General features: G+C 37.9%; 2 protein-coding genes across 3 annotated transcripts; one reads left to right on the top strand and one right to left on the bottom strand.

Annotated features, from left to right (window-relative positions):
• Positions 1-1,378: 1,378 nt before the first annotated feature.
• Positions 1,379-6,597, bottom strand: LOC131932586 (uncharacterized). 2 transcript variants are annotated; one of them, XM_059289513.1, is made up of 5 exons: positions 6,522-6,597; positions 5,838-6,026; positions 5,103-5,273; positions 2,552-2,762; positions 1,379-2,043 (listed from the first exon to the last, which is right to left on the bottom strand). In XM_059289513.1, the coding sequence occupies exons 2-5, from the start codon at positions 6,018-6,020 to the stop codon at positions 1,511-1,513; spliced, it is 1,098 nt and encodes a 365-aa protein (XP_059145496.1). In that variant the 5' UTR covers positions 6,021-6,026; positions 6,522-6,597; the 3' UTR covers positions 1,379-1,510. The 2 variants fall into 2 exon arrangements, with proteins under 2 accessions (XP_059145496.1, XP_059145497.1); XM_059289514.1 differs by lacking the exon at positions 6,522-6,597 and adding an exon at positions 6,355-6,424.
• A 5,122-nt stretch (positions 6,598-11,719) lies between these two features.
• On the top strand, positions 11,720-17,378 carry LOC131932587 (uncharacterized). The gene is made up of 5 exons (XM_059289515.1): positions 11,720-11,809; positions 13,182-13,367; positions 14,559-14,729; positions 15,666-15,879; positions 16,770-17,378. The coding sequence occupies exons 2-5, from the start codon at positions 13,194-13,196 to the stop codon at positions 17,207-17,209; spliced, it is 999 nt and encodes a 332-aa protein (XP_059145498.1). The 5' UTR covers positions 11,720-11,809; positions 13,182-13,193; the 3' UTR covers positions 17,210-17,378.
• Positions 17,379-20,438: the final 3,060 nt, after the last annotated feature.

Raw genomic sequence — 20,438 nt, 5'->3', positions numbered from 1 at the left:
ATCTATATCTATATATTGCTATATAGTACTGTAGTGTATTATGTTCATAACCCGTAGCTCTGTCGTAGCGTAAAGCACACACGGGGACAAAACACAAGACCTATAATGCTGGGGTGCGTTCAAGCTAGGAGAACGATCGGTTTGTAGGTGTTTATGTAATTTTTTAAAAAAATTTGTGACCGAACGAAAGGATATTTTTGAAAACTTTCTTCGGCAATATTGTTCTAAATTATAGCAGGAATCGATTGGGAAATGTTTCAAGTCGCTAAGTGGTCTGGTTGCCGAGATATGGGCCAAAAACTGCATTTTTTTCGAGGTTTTTTTTTGGCTTTTCCGGGAAATCCAGGAAGGAATTCCGGGAATTTTTTTGGCCCGCATTCATTCTCGGAACTTGCTTAACATATTTGCTTTTAGAACTAGTCCTCGATATTGCTTCGTTGAGGAGGAGATAAGACTTAAAGCTGCGCACATCAATCCATCCATCCATCCAGAAATAACGAGTTAATAATCGCAATTGTCCAGTATGGAAATTGAGCTAAAATAGTATACAATGCTTTATAGCTTTAATCAAAACAGATCGCAAAACTAAAAACATTATCGCATTGAATGAACGTGTATTTGATTGAAAATAAACCGGGAGTGATCTCCCCTAAACTTTCTCGAATATTCTTAAATAAAATAACAGGGGATGGGAACTCGGGCTATAGACATGATTTTTAATCCACTTTAAATACTTAAAGTTTTAAAAATAGAATAAAATCTCCTAGACAAATTAATTGCACACCAAGTGAACGCCCAATAAAAAAGCGCATAATAGTGCGCAATATTATTAGTACTTTTAAAATTTACATTAGTTTTTTGAGAAATCGGAAGTAGCGTAAATTACTGCTTCCAGTCAACGGAAATTACTCAAAATTTAACAGAAGGTAGAGAATTACATCTTTTACTTACATGTGAAATTTCATTTATCTATCTGAAATAGTACTCAAGTTATAGGCTTTTGAAAAATTCAAAGTAGGAAAAGTACCACTTCCGGTTATCGGAAATCGCTCAAAAGTTGATACGGATCTACGATTTTGATATAATACTTATATATGAAATTTCATCAACCTAGCTGTAACGGTACTCAAGTTATCGTGTTTACACACGGACACACAGACACACAGACACACACACAGACATACGGACAAGATTGCAAAATTATGTTTTTCCGTATCAGTGAGGTGTAAAACGTCGAGATCTGTAAAAATCTCGATTTTTTTTTTTTGCACGATTACAATACTTTCTCTATACTTCGTATATACGAGAAAGTAAAAATCTAGGAATCCAATCAAATAAAAATATTGTATAAAATAAGTTGAACACAATTTATGCCTGCGAGTTTATTCATCTCTATACTTTTGTTCAGAAACAATAAATTTTTGTCTGATAATTCACATATCAAATTAAGTTTAATTACCCATTGTATGTGAGGTACTCTCTAGGACAGATTTCGGGGCATTAGGTTTAATTAACCCTTGTATGTAAAGTATGTTCTGGGACAGATTTCGGGGCATCTGGTACTGCAATCAAAGAGACAGCCGTTCATTTTACAATAAGCACAGACACGGTTTCTGGTATCCTCGTTAGCCTTGGTAATGTTACCGTTGTAGTAGCTGTTGTTGACGTCAGGTAGGGCGCTGATCATGTTGTAGAAGTCAAAATTCCGGACGTCAAATTTAGGACTGGCGGTGGGGAAGTAGTTGAGTCTTGACATAGTGGATGCGGTGTAGTTTTTGAAGAAGTTAAATTTGTCAAAGTATGTTGGTGATACAATTCGAACAGTAGAAGATGTTGTTGTAGGTTTGGTCGTGCTGGTGATGGTTCTGGTAGTGGTGATGGGTTTAGTGGTTGTGGTACTAGTTCTAGTAGTGGGGCTGGATTTTGTGGTCGTGTCCGAAAAGCCGTTTTGTGGAGAGATCGTTATGTCTGCGCAAGCGTAGAATTGCTCTTGTGGACCATAACCTATGCCACATCCGGTATCGTCACAGTTCCAGTCTTTGCCTGTAAAAAACATTTATCAGAAAAGTGAAACAGCAAAAGTTAAGTTTAAAACTTAAAAACTAAACAGATAAAGTAATAATAATCATTAAAAAAGTTTTAAAAAACCCACGTTTTCTGATTGAACTAAAAAGTAGAAAATAAATGTTATACATCACAATAATGCAAACGATCACTCTACTATAAGCGATGAATATATATATATATATATATATATATATGAATATATATATATATATATATATATATATATATATATATATATATATATATATATATATATATATATATACATATATATATATATATATATATATATTTATTTATTTATTTATTTATTTATATATATATATATATATATATATATATATATATATATATATATATATATATATATATATATATATATATATATATATATCGTCCTATAATGGTTTACTTATATAAGATTATATTCACTATTTGTACCATAAAATTGTTCAGTCTAGATACGGTACAATCAAAGACTCACCATTGTTCCACTTCCACTGCAACATGCAATGTTTACACGTTACCCCACGGGGCAGCACCACCGTGTAGGTGTAGAAGCCGGGCGTTGACCCTCCGATCTCAAACCTGGTCTTGCCTGTCTGGTTGGTCAGTAGGGTCTGGTCAAGACAAGCCTGGGTTGCTTCCACACCTCCAGTGCTGGCGATGTCACATAGACGAAACTCTATCCAGCCCTGAGAAATACGATTCATATATATATATATATATATATATATATGTGTGTGTGTGTGTGTGTGTGTGTGTGTGTGTGTGTGTGTGTGTGTGTGTGTGTGTGTGTGTGTGTGTGTGTGTGTGTGTGTGTGTGTGTGTATTACGGTCAAAGCCCGAAGTGCGCCCAATGCGCACATTGGCCGGCTTTCTTGGCCCAAGCCTTAAAAGCTTAGCACTGTGAGCGTATTTCGTACATTTGCCGGCAAATGCGCGCACTGTGAGTAACGTATTGTTTGGCCCTTGTTTGTATAGCATTCCGTATGCAATGCGACATGGACCAAAAGGGCCGTCAGACAATGAGACAGACATACCAGATGGCTGCCAAAATATTTCCGAACTAAAGAACATGTGGCCTGAACTTAAACTAGTTCACGGAAAACCAAAGCATAGCCAAAGCCAAGGTTCAGAAGAACGTGCCAACCAAGATGTTCAAACTATGATGATGACACGGATGCAGACAAATGAATCAGCTCAGTGGACTGAGAGTCTCAAATTCATTCACGTACGAAACCTTGTTTTGGAAGCAAAATTGGGGCTTAGCACTTCAAATCTACCGAGAGAGGCTCTCGATAATTTAGTTACTGAAGAAGATCATGAGAACATTGAACAAGAAATTGAGGTCGCCATAAATGCAACTACATCCTCAGCTAACACATCTGCTGCCATGTCGGAACGTCCAGACCAGTTGCGTGAAAATAATGTGGCCAACAGACTCTGTATAGTTTGTGAAAAACATTGTAGTGCAGCTCATTCTTGTGGATCCTGTGGCAAAGATGTCCATGCAATATGCGGAATAGCCAATGAAGCAGACGAATGGTACGGAGGAAATATTACCTGCAGATTGTGTCACAATAAACAAGAAATCATGGGCAACAGGTCAGTAGCTCATACTGGCTTGCAAACTCAAGGTGCTAAGATGCTTAAAACATCAAATACAAAATTGAAACAAGCTGAAGTGGGAGGAAATGTTCGGATCCGTATACCAGATGTTGACAGAGGTCGCGTGTGATGCCAGGAGCGTCATTGCAGTTGTCATGAGCGACGAGTACAATAAAATAATTTGAATGTTTCTGTCATTTACTTTAATTAATAATCAATAAAGACTTAATTTCATGATCCTTACGGTATAAAAAAAAAAGCTGCTGATTATCTTCTAATTCGGACCTTGGCCGGTCCACCATGGCCAATCCGCCGATTGGCCGACCAAATACCAAAATCAAGTAAAGTTTCGGACTTTGACCGGTCAATGGGAGGCGATGTTGGCCAATGCGTGCATTGGCCGGCTTCGGGCTTTGACCGTAACATGTATATATATATATATATATATATATATATATATATATATATATATATATATATATATATATATATGTATATATATATATATATATATACTTACTGCATATGCATACATATGTAGGCCTATACATATGACATGAATATTTCAAGATATTTATATCAAACTAGGCATGCTGCCCAGCTTCGCTTAGGCTTTCGAAAACATTGATAATTTGAATGCTTAATTAATTCGCCCATATAAGGCGCCGGTCAGTCGAGGTCAGTCTTGACCCCCTCATCGTAGACTTTTCGGCCAACCAACCCCCGTGTTCTGTCGCCCCAAGGCAAGATCCTGCCAAATTTGAAGCGCCTGCGGCGCCGGGAAGTGCCCTATCGGGCACCCGACAACTAAGCTTTATAGATCATCTAGATCTAGATCTAGAATCTCTAGATCTAGATGATCTAGAATATCTAGATCTAGATCAATATCTAGATCTAGAATATCTAGATCTAGAATCCAAATAGATAAAATAATTTTTTTTAAGTTTAGGCCGAGAAAATCGTATTGTATACATTTCATAGCGTACATAGCTCTAAATCATATTTGAATGAAATAGTTCATTTCTTTTTATTCTAAACTCGGAAGATGACGTCATCAGTTTCGTGCTCTTTTTTTAGTGTAAACAATAAGCGACGTCATTGTTAAATGCGTTCTTGTCCCAAATTTAAACTCTTTTCCGGTTGCATAAATAATACTGTTTCTCTACATACGAATACGCCTTTATTTTTTATTTTTCTTCTTTAAATAAAATTGTGGTTATACATTTAAAACATCTAACATATTATTTTCAACAAAAGTCCGTATAAAGGTATCCATATATCGCTGCCGATTTTGACGTGATATCCGGCGAAAATATTTTGCGGACAGACAGGAAGAGCGCACATGGCGTTTTATATATTAGGATATATATTTATATTTTTTATTTTTTAATGTGCATTTCACTCTGACGTCAGACCGGACTCACCAAGTGGCTGTACAAAATCTGTACCAGCACGGTGATGGTGCTGCCCTCTACATAGACCTTGGTGATGACGTTGTGCTGTACCATGGCACCGTCCGGCCTCTCGTACAGGCGTGGACCTGACCAGGGGTCACCACAGATGCCACACTTGCCGCCATTTTGTTGCCACTGGACCTAGAGATGGGGGTCAGTCATGTACATTACCTACATAATATGAACTTTTTTGCTTTCTCGTACACGAAGAACAGAGAAAGTATTGTAATCGTGCAAAAAAATTAACCGGGAGTGATCTCCCCTAAACTTTTTTCCAATATTCTTATATAACACTACGGGGGATGGCAACTCAGGATAGAGACATGATTTTTAATCCATTTTTAATTAAACTTTTTTAAAATAGATTATAATCTCATAGAAAAAAGGATTGCTCACCAAGGGAGTAACAAACAATATGTGTGTAATAGTCAGTTAGTACTTTATAAATTCATATGCGATTTTTGTGTGACCTCGGCATATGAAAGGATAGTGTGGTGAGCACTATGCCCAGCCGGCTTTTACTTTCCCTAACGTGAGTTAGGTACCCATCAGACGGTCTACTGACTGGAACCCGGATTCGAACACGAGACTGACGGGTTAGCAGTCTAGCTCTCTACCTTGCTGGGGAAGGAGGTTGTCAAATTCAATATCTTTGTAGACAAAATAAACGGTTGACCTCTAAAATAAAAATTTTAAAGTGCTTACAGTCCGGCCCCCACACATCATCTCATTATCCAGATGGTTGACCGGAACCTGGTATCCAGATATCCACGCTGACATGCGCGAGGGGGGATCCAACATCCGGCCATGGCCGCTGATCAATGACGGCAGTAGTGACGTCAAGAGACACAGCATAGGGAACTCAGAACCCGAGGTGAACATTTTCATCGTTGTCTAGGTGGTATTTGAAAAAAATATACTAGTTAAAATGCAACGATTGACTTGAATATGCACGGTTGAAAACATTAAAAAAAAACAATTTTGAAAGCAAGTATTTCCATTGTCTATAATTTCAGCGATAAGATACAATACTAGAATGAGTATTGACCTTTCCTGCATCATCGCATAGGGAAGATCCTCAGAGTAATCCATGAAGTTTAAATTAATGTTAAATTTAGATATATTTAAAATAGATATGTATACACTACATAGATCTCATTGAATGTATAATTTTTGTAAATCATTCGATACCCATATATAAAAAATGTCAAATAACTCTTACCCTAATAAACTTCAGTCCTAAACGTCACGATCATACTAACTTTAGACACTAATCCAATACCTTACAGCCTAGAGTATCACGACAAATATAAAACCTGTTTTATCACCCTGGTAAACAGAAAAAGCCTTAAAGTACCCATTAAAAAACAGAAATACTACAATATTTACCTGTAAAGGTCCATGTACTACTTGTGTTACGTTGTACTGCGCACTAAGAAACTGCTTGCAATTTTATACCAGCATCCCTTAGTAATTTATGCGGAAACCATATCGGGAGAATTAAAGAAACCTACCAAGATTCTTTGGTTCGTTTCATCTGCATATTTAGAGTAGACGAATAGTATTTTTTTATTTAATTGGGCAAACTCAAGTCCACTTCACAATTTGGTTAACGCCCTTGCCAGGTGTAGAGTACACAGAAACTCCATCATTTTCTAGGAATGTTTAGTGCACCGTGGGCTTCATTTGAATTTTAAAAGTGCTGCTACTTTGTTAGCACAGCTAACGTAACGGAAGGATATATTTAATATATAAGGTTAAAATGTGAATACACAACTATTACAAAATTAATACAATAATTATGTATATATATATATATATATATATATATATATATATATATATATATATATATATATATATATATATATATAATTGCTTTTTTCTTTTCAAAGAATCTTAATTATCCAAGCCATCCAGTGATGTAGTCATTCAGCCATTCAGCTAAACAGCTATTCAGCCATACTGCTGACCTGTTTCCAAACGATACAACTACCACTAAGCCAAGAGCGGTAACCAACAAACTCCCAACCCTCCCACGCCTGTAAGCCTCCACCTCTCCTACGCCTATAAGCCCCCACCTATCCCACGCCTATAAGCCCCCACCTATCCCACGCCTATAAGCCTCCACCTCTCCCACGCCTATAAGCCCCCACCTCTCCCACGCCTATAAGCCCCCACCTCTCCTACGCCTATAAGCCCCCACCTCTCCCACACCTATAAGACCCCACCTCTCCTACGCCTATAAGCCCCCACCTATCCCACGCCTATAAGCCCCCACCTCTCCCACGCCTATAAGCCCCCACCGCTCCTACGCCTATAAGCCCCCACCTCTCCCACGCCTATAAGCCCCCACCGCTCCTACGCCTATAAGCCCCCACCTCTCCCACGCCTATAAGCCCCCACCTCTCCCACGCCTATAAGCCTCCACCTCTCCTACGCCTATAAGCCCCCACCTCTCCTACGCCTATAAGCCCCCACCTATCCTACGCCTATAAGCCCCAACCTCTCCTACGCCTATAAGCCCCCACCTCTCCTACGCCTATAAGCCCCCACCTATCCTACGCCTATAAGCCCCAACCTCTCCTACGCCTATAAGCCCCCACCTCTCCTACGCCTATAAGCCCCCACCTATCCTACGCCTATAAGCCCCAACTTATCCCACGCCTATAAGCCCCCACCTCTCCTACGCCTATAAGCCCCCACCTATCCTACGCCTATAAGCCCCAACCTCTCCTACGCCTATAAGCCCCCACCTCTCCTACGCCTATAAGCCCCCACCTATCCTACGCCTATAAGCCCCAACTTATCCCACGCCTATAAGCCCCCACCTCTCCTACGCCTATAAGCCCAACCTCTCCAACCACTCCACCTTCGTTCAACAATTCCCACTGTAGGCATACCTTGTTACCAGAGCTCTGCTAAAGTAAGAAAACCGAAATAATATTAAAGGTTAAAAGACAACTTCTCAGAGGTCCGAAAGAAACAGCGCAAATAAAAATAGATGCGCTAAAACAAATTTATTCCACTGATACAGTTTCATTTGTCATATTTTGTGGAAGTTTGTTTTATTAAAAAACACTAAACACGTGGTTATTCTTTTTTAACGTTTTTGAATTATCAAATTAAAAATAAATAAATTCCGTGCACTGTTTTGTGCGCTATTCTCCATTTCAATTTACCTAGTCACCGTGCTTATAACGTCTAAGTAAACACACCACGTTTGAGTTGAGCTCATGGGGCCCAATGGGGAAGTTAGACAAGAAACGTCTGGCTAATGGATACAATACTGAGAAACACTTCACTTATTGAGGTGAAGAAAAAGAATTAATCCTATCGTTATCACATCAATAACATCTCTCCTGTGAGAAAGGGGGCAGTATTGCCCCAATGAGCACGCCCATTGCCCCTATTCTACGGCCAAAATAGGGAAAAAAAATCCTAGCTATCAAAAGTGGCGTCATCAAATACTATCAGACAAAATGTCGTAAGACACGAACCCCATTTCACTCGACTGAAGCTATGTCACGGCGTGGTCGAGTAGTAGAGCGCACGACAGCTAACCCAAAAAGTCTCCTTTAGTTCGGATCCTGGGCTCGAATCTGTGTCTGGTACTAATTAGTACCAGACACATTGGTAAAGGCGGCTGGACATAGTGCTGACCACACTATCCCTTCATATGCCGAAGTCACAGAAACAGGTGAACTCTAGTTCAGTATCCCCGTGAACCGTCAAGTTTGAAAGGGTAATGTTACATATATATATATATATATATATATATATATATATATATATATATATATATATATATATATATATATATATATATATATATATATCATTTTCTTCCTCTTTGCCTCAATGTAAGAAAGTTACACAAAATCCTTTTGTTACATACATGTAAAGCATGGGATCGCTTGTTTGATTGTCTTTGATTTTTTTTTTTGACTTTTTTTTTGACCACGTCAGCTAGCAGCAAGCTTGGGAATTCCCTGACGGCCCATTTTTATTAAACAAATGTTGTAAGAGTTATATATATATATATATATATATATATATATATATATATATATATATATATATATATATATATATATATATATATATATATATATATATAAAACTGTATATGTCTATTTGTTTTGTAATATCGTGCTGTCTAAATGTTAGCGTAACTTGGGATTCCCTTAACATTTGTGAAAAGGATGTCTGCCTGTATACTATACAATAAACCTTTTTTAGGAATGTGTGTTAGGGCTGTATGTAATGTCCGGGCTGGGGTAAGATTATGTTTGTCGAGGTCTAATTTTAGGACATGGGATGTATAGTAGTTCAGTACAGTATAGAATTATGTTTTTTCTATGCTGATACTCGAGTTAGGATTTAGGTAAGGGTGAGGAGTTTATATGACCGTGCAAGAACAGAGTTTCTTCCAGGCATCTCCGCCAAACAAAATGGAATTTATATAGAGAATATATACTTTTAACAATATCCGCCCCCCCACACACACCCCCACCCCCCCCCCCCCCCCCACCCCCACAAAAATTTTAGTCCGCCCCCACCTCCCGAAAATTTCAAGAGCCCCCCGAAGAAAAAAGTCTGGAAGAAACACTGTCCAAGAAGCAGATTTTGGCTTATGCTCCATATTAAGGATATCTATATCTAAAAATATATTCAAATCTAAACTAAAACAACAATTATCTAATGACCTTCTTATCTGAATCATTGCAACATTTCTCATTCATTTATTATATTCTCATTCTATATCATTTTGTATTATAACTATGTAATATTATTTCTTTATTCCAAATCTGAATGATATGCTACTGCTACTACTCCATCCTAACAATGCTGTTATTACGCTTTTTAATGTTTTGTTTTTTTAATTGAAAAAACTATTTATAGCGCACGATTAAATGTCGGAGCTTTAGGTTAACAATAACAATAATCACACAACATCCTAGCGCGCGACAACTAGAAGTAAATTGATGCACCAAATAGCCTTAAGGGGAGGTAAATCCCGCCACTTCAGAATTTAAACAAATGAGCGAAAAGTGTTTTTTAAAAGTAGGCTTACTAGCTAGCGACGCACAAAAGGAAGTGTTAATTTCTATAAATAGAGATGACAAGACTATTTGTAGATTTTTTTAAAGAAATAGTTGTTTATTAAAACAAATAAAAAAACATCGTACTACGCAGATAAAAATTTAAAAATTCCTCGTATAAGATTTAATCAAAGTTAGCAACATGGTACTACAATTAATGGTTATATCACAAATAGGGAGGTACAATTCTCTAGCAGCAATCGTTGATGACAGAACGCAACAGAATGGTGTTGTGTTCTGTTAAGTCAAAACTCCGTACTTCAATAATAATTTATTCCCACACTAAAAAAAATGTAAACATGTATATTGTAAAACTATTACCATTTAATTGTGTTAATTTTTTTAAAATTATTTTTAGTTTTAGTTTCCCTAATTGCTTTCTCTTGTAAGAAAATGTATAGTAATTTAGCACACAAAAATATAAAAGATTAATTAAGGTGATGACAACTCAGGACTTTTTTTTCATCTTTTTGAGTCGAAAACCCGAGTATGTTATCTTGTTTGTATGTGTGTGAGTGTGTTATAACACGATAACTCCATTAACGTTTTTTGTGGTGGAGTTTTATACATAAGAAATACATCATACACATAGGTTTCTTTACGCTTTGAGTGATTTCCGGTAACCGGAAGTGAAACTCACTATTTCCAGTTTTTTAAAAACCGATAACTTGGTTACCTTTTTAGTTAGGTCGACGAAACTTCATAGATAAGTATTAGATCCAATAACTAAAACTCTCTCGACTTTTAACCAATATCTGGTATATGAAAGTGGTACTTTACTCTATTTCCGTTCTCGCAGCAAAAACTTTAGGAATTTGATTAATTTCACAGAGGGACTTCACTCCCGCTTTATTAATACGTTTCACATATAGAAAGGTTGGTGTTGTTTACATTTACATCAAGTTAAAGAAATCATATTTTGTTGTTTTAAAAGAGGTTGGTGATGGAAAGAGTTAGAATTAGTTTGAGGTTTCGAATGGCACGTTAACATTAACACACAAAGATCAAGTATACTAATTACAAACGTTTTATGATGTATAACTTATACATACATCTAACATTATATATATATATATATATATATATATATATATATATATATATATATATATATATATATATATATATATATATATATATGAGGTTCGTTTTTTGTCGACTCACTCCAGTGTTCAAACAAGGTGAGTCACTCTAGTAATTTTCCCACTTTTTTTCCCGGTGTGCAAACATTGTAGGTACAAGACCGATTCAAAAGCGACCTATAGCGTCAACTAAATCTCCATACAATGATAACGTCCTGTGTCAACTTTACATCTACGTTCTAGAATCTACAAGCAGAACTGGTTTTATGTTTACCGGGTTTATTATAAAAGGATATTTTTAATTCGTTCTTTGAGAAAACCAGGATGGAACGAAACAAAGAAATTTAGGGAAAGTTCCTTATACTTATCCGGGTAGTTCTGTATAAATGAGTGGGAACTTGGGTGGAATTGAAGAGCTCAGCTAGAGAGTTAAGCAGACAGCAGTTTATTGAGAGTACTCAGTACTTGGTCTTACGAAGAAATACTACAGGTAAAGTATCAAGATTTTACCTTTTTTTTTTACTTCACGTCTATACGTTGATGGTCGCAGATTGTGTAGTATATTGGTATTGAATAGAGCCAGCTTCATTTAGAAAGGTTTAGGTATAGAGTTTGGTTTAAATGTCGGGTTACGGATTATATATTATTAGGATAAAATATAGAACCTTAATTTTTTTTTACTTATAGTTTTGGAAGTGAGATGTTAATGTAAGATGTAGGACTAAGCTATCGTTTGTGTTGATACTTATTTCTAAACATAACGAAGGATATGTTGAACAGTTACAAAAATAACATTTATAAGTAAACAAGAAACTCATACAATTAAAAACAAATGAAATTTCTTTGTAATTTTTTCAATGAGTTTGATAATTTGATTCTTTTTTGGAAAAATCAGGTTTTGTGGAAATAGTTATTTGGCATCTTACTGCTAAGGCAGTTGCAAAATAAATATCATTGCTGTTCTTGTCAATTTCGATGATATAGTACATAATTGACAAATATGAGAGTTGTTTCGAAATGTACTTTTAAGTTGTAGGCAGCGTTATTAAAAACAATGTGGTTATTTTAACGTTATTGTGAAGGTTTTGTCTGGCATGGCTAAAGACTTACTGTATTTGTTGTTTTTAGTATTTTTGTTAACTAAATAATATTTGTTAAAGGTAAAAAAAATATTTCTTACTGAAGATGTAAAAACAATATTGCATAACTAGGCCGTAAGTTTTTGAAAGGTGTTATTTATTTAAAAACTTTAACGTTAAAGTTTTTAGTATACTCAAATTACTAAAGATTAGTATAAGGTGGCGTTTTCAGGAAATCAATCATGTAGTTTCTGTACAACCAATCAAGGTTTGTATTACTAAAGTAAAGCTTCAGGTTACAGTTTTGGCTTGATGAAAATGAAGTCTTAGACGCGAAAATATTTGTTTCAAGTTATCCGCTTTCGCAACTTTTAGGAAATTGATTTTAAAAATATTACATTTTTCAGGATTAAGTTTATTTTTAATTTTTATGGCCGCTGTAAAGGCAATTTTTTTAAAAAATACAATTTTTATCCATGTCAACAATACTGATGGAAGCAATTTTGTCAAACTCAACTCTTTGTTATCATCTAAACTAAATTTTTAAAAAATAGCTCTGAATCCTAAAATATTATGAGTATGTGCAAATATAATCATTTTAAAAGTATATATATATATATATATATATATATATATATATATATATATATATATATATATATATATAATAATATATATATATATATATATATATATATATATATATATATATATATATATATATATATATATTCAGTTTCATATGAATACAAAACGCTTATGCTCTTTCATTTTGTTCCCTAGGCAACGATAAAAATGTTTACCCCGAGTGCTGTTCTCAGCCTTTGTCTGATGACGTCACTACTGCCATCACTGACCAGCGGCCATGGCCGGATGCTTGACCCTCCCTCGCGCATGTCAGCGTGGAGGATGGGATTTCCGGTTCCGGCAAATTACGACGATCACGGGATGAACTGCGGAGGTCGCGAGGTGAATATTTCACATTTGTAGCTCCTGTGGACATAAAGTCTCAACCCCACCCTAGCACCTGGGGACAGGTTGTAAGGTCTAACCCCCCACTCTAGCACCTGGGGACATAAGCTCTCACCCTTGCACCTGGGGACATAACCTCTCACCCCCACCCTAGTACCTGGGGACAAAAGCTCTCACCCCCACCCTAGCACCTGGGGACATAACCTCTCACCCCCACCCTAGCACCTGGGGACATAACCTCTCACCCCCACCCTAGTACCTGGGGACATAACCTCTCACCCCCACCCTAGCACCTGGGGACATAACCTCTCACCCCCACCCTAGTACCTGGGGACATAACCTCTCACCCCCACCCTAGCACCTGGGGACATAACCTCTCACCCCCACCCTAGCACCTGGGGACATAACCTCTCACCCCCACCCTAGCACCTGGGGACATAACCTCTCACCCCCACCCTAGCACCTGGGGACATAACCTCTCACCCCCACCCTAGTACCTGGGGACATAACCTCTCACCCCCACCATAGTACCTGGGGACATAACCTCTCACCCCCACCCTAGCACCTGGGGACATAACCTCTCATCCCCACCCTAGTACCTGGGGACAGGTTATAAGCTCTCACCCCCACCCTAGCACCCCACGGGCTGAATTGTGAGGCTAAGTAAAATGGTGTGGTTAAATTATGGGGCTGGTTTAACTGGAATGGTTAAATAGTGAGGCTAGTTCAATGAGTTGCTAAATTTGGTGGCTAGGTTGAATGATAATTAAGTTATGGTAATTAAGTTTAATTACGTGGCTAAATTTTGGGCTTAAGTTACATGGCGTGGCTAAATTTTGGGCTTAAGTTAAATGGCATGGTTAAATTTTGGGCTTAAGTTAAATAGCATGGTTAAATTTTGGGCTAAAGTAAATAGCATGGCTAAATTGTGAGGCTAGTTTAAATGGATGACTAAATATTGATGCTAACTTAAATGGCATGGCTAAATTAGGAGGCTATGTTAAATGGCTTGGCTAAATTATGGAGCTAGGTTTAATTGTATGGCTAATTTGTAAGGTCAAGGTAAATAGCGTAGCTACCTTGTGTGGCTAAATTAAATGACATGGCTAAATAGTGAGGCTAAGTTAACTGACGTGGCTAGGTTAAATAACCGTCGTGGCAAAATGTTACAGAACACTTGTGTTGCAGGTCCAGTGGTACCAAAATGACGGCAAGTGTGGCATATGTGGAGACTCCTGGTCAGGCCCTCGTCCATACGAGAGGCCAAAGGGCGTGATGGTCCAACATAACGTCATCACGAAAACATACGAAGAGGGATCCACACTCACCATAACCATATACATAACCAGGGCACATAAGGTACGACATTTAACATACGCATAATGTAATCAAAGGTATAAACACCATGACATATAAGCTAGCATGTATTTATTAATGTAGTGTATTTAAAATATGTGGTTTGTAACGTAGGAAGAAGACGAAAGTATTTAAGTCTCACGAATGATTTGGTTGCTAATGAGTTAATGTTGTGTAGGCCTATTAAAAACACAAAACCATATCAACAGGTACTCACTTGAAACAAAACAGAATATAATTAAAATACAATTTATTTTATATTTACTATAATGCATAATTACGTACTGTATGCTTTCATTGAGAACTTATGGGTCGTTCATCAAAGATTTGACGCTTTTAAATTCAATATTTACACTTCGCGCCCTACGTTTTCGACCTAAAAAAAATCTAGATCTCTTAGAATGAATTAAATAAATAATTGATTTAGTTGTTTAACAGAAATATATGACGTCTGCGAATAAACGTTGCTTGAAAATAGGGTTGTATACACACATACAACATAATTAGCGAGGACGATTAATTTTTTTTTTCTTGATTGTTTCTGTAAAAACCTACATTACAAATATTGACTTCACGAACCCAAAATTGATGCAAAGACAAGAGTTACAGCTTAAAGGTTAATTTTTGAACAATTGTTAATTGAATTCATTTTAAGAACGGCGTGCCCGGGGGGGGGTCAAAAGGTCAAGAATCTCGGGTTCGTTTTCTGGGTTCGAATCCGTATCACGGCCCCGAGTCCACCAAACTTGCCATGACTTAAGTTAGCGAAAGCAAAGTTACTGGTTATAGAACTAACCACACTGTATGCCGATGGCACAGTGACACATGAACTCTACTTCACCTGCTCCTAACGTCGGTCCGGCCCGAAATGACATCTCTGTTACTCGTGAGTTGGTCTGCACTATGTCTGCTGGTAAATTGACATTTTAACCCTCTCAGGGCTGGAACGAGTTCCGGATATGCGATATCGATACCAACGGCGGCGTGGAGGCCACGCAGGAATGTTTGGATAAAAACCTGTTGACGGACGATACCGGGAGTAGTCGATTCTACTTTGATGTCGATGAGGACTTCATGGCGCATTATTACACAGTGAACCTGCCGGCAGGTCTGACGTGTAAACATTGCCTGCTGCAGTGGAAGTGGAAGGCAGGTGAGTGATGCTGTCTTTTAACTTTCTCCTGTAGTATTTTGTCGTAGGCGATGGGGTGTTCAAGTTACTGTTAAAGGGGGGGGGGGGCAGAATTTCTTTCAGGCATCTCTTCGGGGACGAAATAGAATTTATATAGAAAATGTATACATTTACCAGTATCCGCCCCCCGGAAAATTTAGTCAGTATTCCCCCCCCCCCCCCCATCCCCATCACAAAATTTCAAGCACTGCCCCCCCCCCCCCCCCCCATGGAGAAAATAGTCTGAAAGAAACACTGAAGTGGGCAGCGCTGTACATTACCCTTATCCAGTGAAATGACCGTCGGGTCAATTACCCCCTTTTACTTTACTTCCAGTCCAGATGCAGTAGGACAATATCCCTAAATTTATCCCCTCCCGCCTAAGATCATTTAGAGATAGATTCATATAGGGGTAGACGAAAGATATGTTAGGGATAGGGATAAGATTAGGGATTGTGATAAGGATGTGATTAGCGATACGGTTAAGAATAGGGTCCGGGTTATAGAACAGTCATAGATGGGGATAGGGATAATGATATGTAGGGATAGGGCCAAGGGGGAGGGGTAATTTTACAGAAGGGTGTAGGAAAATTGATTCGGATAGGGATAAATAACCGGGAGGGTTGGGATAATGGACTTGTTAAATGGTGGTGGTTAGTTTACCCTAAACCTAGCCTTAATCCATTGCTACTGTAGGTCTGTTTCATTCTTTATATTTGTGTTTGCGACACTTAAAGCTAATATTGTTATACTTTCCGTTGTTCTATATTTATCGTCATACTTTATGTCGTTCTATATGTATTGTTAAACTTTATATTGTTCTATGTGTAATATATTTCTGTATGTTTTTCCATATGTATTTTTGTATCCAGGCAACAGCCCAGGATATGGGGAAGCGCAAGAAGAGTTCTACGCATGCGCAGATGTGACTGTAGTACCCGGAAGTGTAGAGACGGATAAACCCAATTCACAGTCACAAGAAACCACATTAACTACATCGGTTACCACAACAACAGCAACCACACCAGCCACTACAACCACACCAGCAACAACAACCACATCAACCACAACACCAATCACATCCACAGCCACACCAACCCCTACTACAACCACAGCAACAACCAGCTCAACAGACACGACAACCGACTCACAAACATCTACACCCCTAACAACCCAACCCAGAGAAGAATCAACCACGGCCACACCAACCCAAAAAACTGTTACCAACTTTAATTTAATTAATTTCTTAAAGCCCATCAAATCATCCATAAACACGGGCCCTAAGCTTTATATACCAGGCGTATTTGTCTAATTCCCGATCTCAATTCCCGAGCATTACCGGAAACTACCGATCTCCATGCTCTGAGATTATCTGCGGAAACTACCCTTTCAAGGCCCATTTGAATACTAAGGTAGACCGTAGTATTTTAATAATACAAGTGTCGTCCTGTATAGCCACGATGCTATTTGGTTTATTTGAATAGGTAACCGGTTTAAAGAGACGGTAGAAATAAGGGAGACGTTGGCCCATCCCTAGTTACACAAATTGCTTTTTTCATTTATTTTATATATATACTATGATATATATTTACTTTACATAAGCTTGTATTGAGAACTAAAGGGTCGTCCATTAAAAAAAAACCTGATGCTTTTAACTCTGGTATTTACCAATGACGCCCGACGTTATTTGTCAAAAGATCTAGATTAGATCTCCTTAAAATGACGTCACAAACTTTGGCCACCACCACCCTTAAAATAACCATAACACATGTTTTGACGCCATAGTTTATCTATTGAAATGTTATATCACACCCCCCCCCCCTCCCCCGTCACAAAAGTCTGAACCAATGCAACTGATGAGACGCCTTTTATGGACGACCTTTAATTTTAATATTCTATATTCACGTTATTTTATGCTAATTTATTTTATATTTTTAAGGGAGATTTTATTTATTTTTAGCTCTATATGTGTCCTCAGTGATATGTACAGCATTATATGAATTTTATGTTACAATTTTTATTTCTGACGTACAATTGTGTAAGAGGGTAACTGTTTTCCTGAATCTTTTTAAGGCTAATGTACCCAATGGCTTATAGGCAGGGGCGCAGTGAGGGGGGGGGGGGGGCGGACTGCACCGGGTGACATCATTTAGGGGGTGACACCAAGGCAAAAAAATAGCAAAATAAATAGAGAAAAACTCGAGGGGGGTGCAAATCGAAAACTTGAGGGGGGGGGGGGGTGCAAATCAAAAGTTTGAAAGGGGGGGGGTGCAAATCGAAAACTTGAAAGTTTGTCCCCGGGAAGGGTCGCTAAGCCTCTGGGGGGTGACACCATTTAGTGCCGCACCGGGTGACACCCGACCTCGCTACGCCACTGCTTATAGGACTCATTAAATGTTTAAATTTTTAAGTATTTTAATTTTTGGTTAATGTTATAACCTTGGTAAGGGGTCGAGGATTATTTTTAGCTAACCCACTTTGTTATTTTTTTCTGTTTAATAATGTAAGATGCATTAGCGTTGGAGTTTGCTGGGGTTGTTTTTTTCTGACAATTCAAAATGTAAAAGTTAAATTACAATACAAAAATAGATTATCATCGTATTTAGATCAAATATTTCTCAATTAAAAAGTTGTTACACTCCAACTAAACCAGGTTTAATCCTATGGTTAGGGTTAGGGTTAGGGTTAGGGTTAGGGTTAGGGTTAGGGTTAGGGTTAGGGTTAGGGTTAGGGTTAGGATTAGGGTTAGGGTTAGGGTTAGGGTTAGGGTTAGGATTAGGGTTAGGATTGTAGTTAGAGTTTGTCGTCAATCCCATCTGTAAAAGAAAGACGGACCGTCTAGTTGACAAACAACGCTCAGTAATGTTGTTCATAATGTTGTCATCTTATACCTCAATGTCTCCATATTATCAGATGGTAAGACAGTATTCATTTATTATAATGATTGCAAATAATTTTATATGATGTAAAGATTTTTATGAGCTAATGCATGTGTAAAACTAATCCTGGTCCAATCTCATGTTAAATTTTTTTATTATTTGCATTGTGTCCATTCATGTATGAGTTCATACGTTTAGAAATAAAACAATCCATATGTTGTTCAGTCAAAAAGTCAAACCAAAGCCCATTAGAGCCCAATGATATATGACTTCCCATGTGTAAATATGTTTTGGTAATTTTGTTGACCATGTTAACAATTATTTACACATACCTTGCACATACCTCCTTTTGTTTTCACTCTGATATTATGCTCAAATAAATTATTTTTTATAACAATTTTTTGTTTCAAATCTTTTTTGAAAAACTGAAAAAAATGTGCTGATGGTGTAGATGTATACCTACATTCCTACCAAAAAAAATATATTTTAGCCGTTATTTCGCGTTTTAGAAAATTGTTTTAATAAATTGTAATAGGAATGTATTAAATACTCTATGTTAACAGAGTTCAGACAAAATTTTGGAAAAAATATCGTATTTTAAGAACAATTCAACTGCAATTTTGATGGGGGGGGGGGGGGAGGTTGCTGGCTGAGGCGTGACGTTATTTTAGGGGAAGTCTGGCTTTTTATGACGATGTGTGACGGAGGGAAGGGGGGGGGGGGGGGAATCGTCAAAATGATACAACCAACGATTGCCGCTAGAGAATTATATCTCCCCATTTGTGATATTATCATTTGTAACACCACGTTGCTAAAGTTGTTTAAATTCGATACGATGGATTTATTAATTTTTCTGCGTATTACTAAAAAATATCCACAGTGTTTGTTATAACTGAGTCCAACCCCCCCTCGCCCCACCGCTAGTGGGTATCTACCCCACCCCCTCCTGCCTAACACCTGAACTGGGACACAATGCATCAGTCCCACCTAGCATTTTGCAGGCGCCCGTCCCTCCCCCTCGCTGGAATGCCGGGGTCATGCAGGGGTTAAGGAACCCAAAGGGTGAAGCTTGGGCCAGAAAGATAGGACAGTTGAACGTTAGGCTTGCTAGGATGTAGTCGTATTTTGTGTCTTGGGTGTGTGATAGGGCTCGCCCCTAAGGCCGGCCGCTATTAACAGAGCCGGCGTTAGGGGTACGCGGGGCCACTGATGTAACATACACATTTAATCGTGCGCTAACCTTAATATGGAGCATGAGCACAAATGCTTCTGGCACGGTCAGAGTTTTATCCAGGTATCTCTTCAGTCCCTCCCCCCCCCCCCTCAGGGAACGAAATCGAATAGTAGAATTTATCTAGAAAATATTTCCCACCCCGGAAAAAAATATTTAGTCTGACTCCCAACTCCCACACCCAGTAGAAAAAATGTCTGAAAGAAACACTGGGCACGGTCATATCAACTAACCCTTACCTTAATCCTAGCCTTAGTATCGGTATATGAAAAAAAATTCTATACTGTACTGAGCTACTGTACATGCCATGTCCTAAAATTAGACCTCGTCAAATATAATCTTACCCCAGCCCGGACATTACATACAGCCCTAACACACATTCACAGAAAATTCTGTATTGTATATAATACAAGCAGACATCCTTAGGGGTC

This window comes from Physella acuta, unplaced genomic scaffold, assembly GCF_028476545.2.
Source record: "Physella acuta isolate Inbredline_101_S28 unplaced genomic scaffold, ASM2847654v3 ptg002225l, whole genome shotgun sequence".
NCBI lineage: Eukaryota > Metazoa > Mollusca > Gastropoda > Physidae > Physella > Physella acuta.
The sequence above is the reverse complement of the archived record's forward strand: the minus strand, read 5'-3'. Positions and strand labels throughout refer to the sequence as shown.